At 36.0% G+C, this 7,156-nt stretch overlaps 1 protein-coding gene across 1 annotated transcript; it reads right to left on the bottom strand.

The window, feature by feature from the left end:
• Positions 1-906: 906 nt before the first annotated feature.
• Positions 907-1,908, bottom strand: LOC131273525 (olfactory receptor 2G2-like). The gene has a single exon (XM_058276879.2). The coding sequence runs from the start codon at positions 1,906-1,908 to the stop codon at positions 907-909; it is 1,002 nt and encodes a 333-aa protein (XP_058132862.2).
• Positions 1,909-7,156: the final 5,248 nt, after the last annotated feature.

Raw genomic sequence — 7,156 nt, 5'->3', positions numbered from 1 at the left:
CCCCTCTACACATCTCTTCCAGGTTCCAATAAGGTGAAATAAAAAGAGTTTTGCTTTGTGACTGTTTGCTTAAGATTCAGACATCCAGCTCTGTTACTTTGGAAATAATTAAGCTACTTGCACTTCTATAGTTATGGGGAGTCTGCAAGACTGACAACTGTATTGTTACAAATGAATGATGGGGGAAACGGACTTTGGCCCATTGGTTAGGGCGTCCCTCTACCATATGGGAGGTCCACAGTTCAAACCCCGAGCCTCCTTGACCCGTGTGGAGCTGGCCATGCGCAGCGCTGATGCGCGCAAGGAGTGCCATGCCACGCAAGGGGCTCCCCTGCGTGGGGGAGCCCCACGTGCAAGGAGTGCGCCCATGAGGAAAGCCGCCCAGCGTGAAAAGAAAGAGCAGCCTGCCCAGGAATGGCGCCACCCACACTTCCCGTGCCGCTGATGACAACAGAAGCGGACAAAGAAACAAGACGCAGCAAATAGACACGAAGAACAGACAACCAGGGGAGGGGGGAAATTAAATAAATAAATAAATAAATCTTAAAAAAAACAAAAACAAAAACAAATGAATGATGGTGAGAACAAATAGCCTTATGAATGCCTTGAATGTTTGCATGTTCACTTTAATCTTGTAAAGAGTTTAGCACTTAAAAGGAATCTCACATTTGCTACTTAAATAATACATTTTGAAGAAAAGACACTGAAGCATAGATTGAGTAAATACTAAATTGTATGCTGAGTTGGGTCATAGTAAAGTCAGGATTAGGTGCATATATTCATAGTATTTTTGTATGTTAAAAATTGAATAAGCAACTAATTAAAAGAAAATGGAATAAAATGGCCAAAGTGTTGTCCTTCTGGAAGGTTTCTATCACAGTATCACTTTTAGGAATTCTTTGGGATTCATGTAAATGTTATACACAGAATATTCCCTAGAATTTTCTTAAGAGCCCTTTTAAACTCTTTGTTCCTCAGAGTATAGATAAGAGGGTTCAGCATAGGGGTCACCACAGTGTAGAAGAGGGAAACGAACTTTCCCTGATCTTTGTATTTACTCTTGGATGGCTGCAGATATATGAAGATGATGGTTCCATAGAAGATGATGACTACCAAAAGGTGGGAAGAGCAGGTACCAAAAGCTTTCTGTCTCCCACAGGCTGACTTGATCATCAAAATAGCCTGGACAATGTACCCATAAGAGACCAGGATGAATGAGACAGGCACTACAAGGAAGAGGACACTAGCCACAAAAAGCCCAACCTCATTGAAAGTGGTGTCCACGCAAGCCAACTTGATGAGCACAGGAACCTCACAGATGAAATGGTCCACTTGATGATGACCACAGAAGGGCAGCTGAAGAGTGAGACTAGACTGTACCAAGCTGGTGGCCATCCCACTGAGCCATGCCATAGAGGCCAGGATCATGCAGAGATGGGGATGCATAAGGACAGTGTAACGAAGGGGACGGCAGACAGCAACATAGCGATCGTAGGACATCACCGTGAGCAAAACACACTCTGTGGAACCCAGTGCAAGGGAAACATAGAGTTGAACAATGCAGCCACCATAGGTAATCATTTTCATGGAATCCCTCAAGTTTACCAGGAGCTGGGGAATCACACTGCTGGTGAAGCATAAGTCCAGGAAGGATAGATGAGAAAGGAAGTAATACATTGGCATGTGAAGTTTGGGTTCCAGACGAGATATCAGTATGATGGTTGTATTACCCAAAATTGTTAGTAAATACAAGATCAAGATGATTATAAATAGAGCCTTCTGTAACTGAGGATAATCAGAAAACCCCAACAGGATGAAACCTGTCAGGCTGCTCTCATTGGTACTCCTCACCATCCCTATTTGCGAGGTAGTTTCCAGAATGCTGAGGCATAGCTGAAAAGATGGCATATTATACAAGGTCAAGTGAGTGACAAGGTTACCTCTCATAAAAGTGTCCTATGTTAAATTGGTATGAGTTTGTGTCCTTAGAGCTAGTAACTTCCATCGATCCATTTTTCCTAATGTGTTCATTCTACCCATTTGACTTCTTAGTGGTTTCCTAATTTTCTTCAAAATAGAGCGCAATGGGCATATTAATAAACAACATCATCTGCTATAGGAAACACTTTAGACCATTGTTTCTTTCCAATCCCACCAAATTTACCCTTCATATTTTGACATATCTTTCTAATTACAGGTAGGAGGAAATTCAGCTGATTCCAACTAAAATGAGAAAATTGAATTTTTAAGAAATTTTCTATTATGGAAAAATATCTCTCATCATGAAGAACTGTGGACATTTCTAAGGTTACATTGCTGAAATAAATTGGATGTGATTATCATTAACTATAAAACAATGCCTGAATGCTTACATGACCTGCTCAAATGCATCTGTTTACCGAGAAATGTAAAGCTTGGATGCATTTCTTCTGAATGCATGTAAAATTGATTTTGATTCTACTCACTATCTATGTTTCTTATTCCTTCCACTGGTGCTTTTTATTTGTTTTTCTTTGTTTTTGCCTGTTTCTATTTTCAGGGACCAAAGATCCTTTTGATTTTTAGGAAATGAAATGGTATCTGTTAGTTATACATTTTTAAGTATTTAAATTTCTTTCCCTAGAATCATTTGCCTTCTAACCATCATTCAAAGTGTGAAGGCAAAATGTGCTTCCTGGAAAGGAAGCAAGCAAGTAAAAGGATCTTTACTTCCAAATGAAGAAACCATATCTGATTCATGAAATGACACTACTCAGTAAGCTCTTAGTTATGAAGGTACTATAGAGAGCAGGCCTTTCTTCCAATCCAGTGTTACTAAGGAGACTTCCCTCAATCCTGCAGAAAAAGAAAATAGCCCTTTAATATTATACACTCCCAAAACCTTTGTTTTTAAGTACTTGATTTGAGTAAGGTGTATGTCAGTTTCTTCACAATAGCTGGTGATTTCACAGCATCCATGTCCATGGTACTCTCTCAAAAATCCATTTGGCAGCCTGCACAAATTAAATCCATCATTTTATACTCGTTTGATTTTCCCAGGAGAGTCTGAAACAGCTCAAGCCAACTAGTAGATAGTTGATATTATCATCAAATGAATGAATGAAGAGCTGCCTTAAAATATGGTGCAAAAAGAAACCTTTCTAATTCTCCTGAATATAAATTCTGGTGATCATAATTAATATTTAACATTTCCCCAAAGCAATTCCAATTACTTCATGTTGGAAAGAAATTTCAAAATATATATATTTTTTATTTCATCAGTATATCTTCAATTAAATTATTTTGAAAATAATATTTTAATTATTTTGAATAACATGGAATAAAAGTATCTATAATATTAGAGACCCTCTTTGTTTAAATAGATACTCTGTGATAACTTCAGCTCTAGATATGACATTTTCTTGATAAATCTTATTTTCTTCCCTCTGACCTTTGTAGATCCCCACAATATCTCCATTTTATTAACTAAATTCACTTAAGCAATATAGAAATGAAGAAAGGAGAGCCAGTTCTTTTCAATCCCAAGAGATATGATCAGATCTCCTAGTATCAAATGAAAGTTAACTTTGCTAACTTCTCACTATATTTATCCTATTATTTCTGGGTGAGCATGTTCTTATGAATATCTGAAATGATGCAAGGATAGTAATTGCACCTCATAGTTATTCATAGATTCATCAGGAAAAGACATACCACCATGTACTCTTCAAGGGCCCATTGTGATGTCTTAGGTAGAACTTAAGTAGAACTAGCAACACTGATAGAGAAATTCCTGTGATAGATCCATGGGACATAAAATGATTTGTTCAACCCTGTTAAATATTTAGTGAGATGACATAGTTAAATGTCCTGAATTTATAATCTGAATCCTATAATCCTTATCCATCTACCTGTGATCTCATCCCCACCTTCTGCATAAACCTCAAATTTATAACCCCTCATGAATTGTAATTGCAGTAAGCACATGTGGTTCTACCCTTATTAATAGTATTAATGTAGTTAAGGGACACTTATAAATGTGGCAACTTGCCATCAACTTCAACTCAATATTTTCATTCCAAAAACAAAAACATACTGCAATATCTTCATTATTACCTTGTTCATTTTCCACCATTGCCTTCAAGTAGGAAGCTTCACAGATTTTGTTTATATTCCAGAAATAAATATTTCCTTTAAAAATTGATTTCCTTCTGGTAAATTTTATGCAAAATTAACTATTACTAGTCCACCCTTTGTCATTGCAAGTCAGACCCTATCCAATGTCCTTTCCTGTTGATGAGCTCCCAAGTATCTGGCTTTATATTCCATGCACATATAATTCCATGATGAACATATTCCCATTCATTATGAATCATTAAAGTCTTCAAAGTAAACATTCATGAACAAACTCAGAACAATAGGATTATCTGGGCATTTTTCCATGGCAGAATACAAGGAAAGTAATTAAATCTGCACATACATACCATTTAACTTGAACTTGTTTAATTATAGGATTTTTCTTAATATATCATATATACTCATTACTCATTACAAATATCATGTGACTGATCATACAGAAGTTTGAAATTAATTCTAAAAAACACTGTGTTTTTAAAGAGTGATAGATATTGGCTGAGTGAAAACAATATTTACATAACTTCTTAATTTAAATCTATTAACTATAACAGAAGAAAATAAAATGAAAAAGAAATATCTTTCCAAACAGGAACAGTCCTAAAACTGTGAAACTCCCATAAGTCTAAATCACATGTTCCATACATCATGTACCTGGTACATTGAAATTTAATGAAAAACACTTGGATACAGAGAGCAAAACCCTCTTTGCTAAGCACCATCCTATGCATCACTTACCCTGGAAAAATGAAATGTAGAATGTAGAAGGCCATGGGACATCAAATATCCTATTAGAGGAGTGTTTCCATATAGAAGATTTTTCCATTGCTGGGAAAATCTGCTCCGTTGATAAGTGGCATGGCTAGGAGCTAGGGGGAGCTAGATATAGTTCCAGAGAAAAGTTATTTATTTTGGGGAAAAATGATTGGGAAAATTATGTCAGAATGAAACTTCCAGATATCCACTATACTTTCCCATCCAGTGACTGCAAGACATAAGATAAACTAAAAATCACCAACACTTATTCTCCAGCTCAAGTTTTTAAAATCCAGGTAAAATCACACCCAGAAAACCTTCGAAGAAAAAGCAAAACACACTCTCCCAATATATTTGGGGAAAGAGCAATCCTGGATTGCTGTCTTCTCCCAAAGATTAAGGATATGTAAAAAATATTTTAAAAAAACAATACCTCAGTTTCATACACTACAAAATCTAGTCTGTTAAAACAAGGTAAAACACAAAAATAACAAAAGGTAAGAAGGCTCATAAGAGACAAAAGGTGGATGAAGAATGTGCATTTGAAGGAGAATTGCTCCAAGAAGCAGTATAAATATTGAAAAGGTGAAATTTTCCTACAAACTCTGAAAAATACCAAAAATCCTGGATTTATTGAAATGAGATTTGAAACAAAAGCAGATTTAAAAGGCAAAATTGGCTGAGATATTTAAATAAATTAAGGAACTAAAAATTGTTAGGGAGATGGAAACATTTTTGGAAAGGCAACAATAGAGATTAAATAAGGGTGAGCTTGAGTAACTTGCAGAGACTGCAGTAGAAAGAAAACATAAAAATATATTAAGAAGATGACATTAAAAAGTCAAGCAGCAAAATTACAAATATCCTAAATTTCACAGTTAGTAATTGTTCTTGACATCAGAGGGTCACTTTGCAATATCATGAAAGCTAATTGCAAAGCTAAAGCAGTAATTATTTTGGCTTTCATAATGGGAATTTATTAACTCAAATGCTTACAGTTGTGAGACTGAGAAAAATGTCCAAATGAAGTCATCATCAGGGGATGCTTTCTTCCTGAAAAATGGCTGCTGGGTGATCTTGGACTCCTCTGTCACATAGCAAGGCACATGGTGGCATCTTCTGGTAAAGCAGTAGTTTTTCAGTTAGTTTATAACCATTTATTACACAATTCACACTAAAGACACCACTGATAAGTTTTCATGCATACAATATAACAAATGATATAATATCAAAACATAAGAATATTCTAAACTTCTCAGTAAACAATGTAAAGTAAGGAAATAAGTAAGGAAGAAGTTAGAAAAATACTACAAAATAAATCTTATGAGAAGCAAAATGATTAAAAATCAATTTTAATTTTAGTTAAAAATAAAAACAATTGCAAATATGATGAAAAATTCATGAATTAAAGATACACAACAAAATAAAGAATCGAAGATATTACCATATAAGACAAGAAATTAAAACATATTGTAATCAATTTTCATTTTTGGTAAAATGCTATGAAATATCTGTACCAAAACATCATCATTAAAACTTTAAATAACCCTAGAAGGTTTTTTGTAGATTGATTGATTTCCCTAATTATAAAAATGCATCTTAGAAAGAATTAGGTTGTTTAATTGAGACCCAGTGAATCACGTTAATAATTGCCTCTTCCACCAATAATAGTTAAGGAGCCGCTTCAAAGGGACAACATATCCTACCCACCCAGGTCTTCCCAAAGGCCTGGTATGTATTTCTCTTTCTTCTTTCAGTGCAGCTATCCTTTCCATGACTCCCAGGCAATTTAGGGCATGGGCCCTAAACCATGGTATAACACAAACTTTTGGACTAGGCAACAAAAGTTCCTAATGTGGACACTTTTTGGATCTTTTCCCCAAACCAATCCACAGGGAGCATCCCATGGGATGCAATACTGTTGTGTCCCGATAGTCACATATCTCTTTTTGTGAACACTAATTCATTCCACACTCAGAGTGAGCTGCTCAGAATAAATTGAGCACTGCAGGTATTCTGTCCTCAAATGTTTGCCTCTAAGTATTTGCAAACTTCTAGCTCATTTCATGTCTAACAGTGTCCTGTCTGCGTGTATCATTAACACGGATAAAAGCTGCATCTTCCCTTGTGCTGGACCTCACCCCTAACTCCACATGCCCACCTGGTGCTCTTCTCTCTTGTGGAATTAGTCACTCTCTGCTAACTTGTGGAAGACTGTCTCTAGCCCCCCTTCCCCAGTTTATTTCTCTTGGTTGTCTCCATCAGAAATCTCACATGAATCAGCAAA

The sequence above is a fragment of the Dasypus novemcinctus genome, chromosome 15 (genome assembly GCF_030445035.2).
Source record: "Dasypus novemcinctus isolate mDasNov1 chromosome 15, mDasNov1.1.hap2, whole genome shotgun sequence".
NCBI classification, from domain to species: Eukaryota; Metazoa; Chordata; class Mammalia; order Cingulata; family Dasypodidae; genus Dasypus; species Dasypus novemcinctus.
This window is presented reverse-complemented; position numbering and strand designations above follow the sequence as displayed.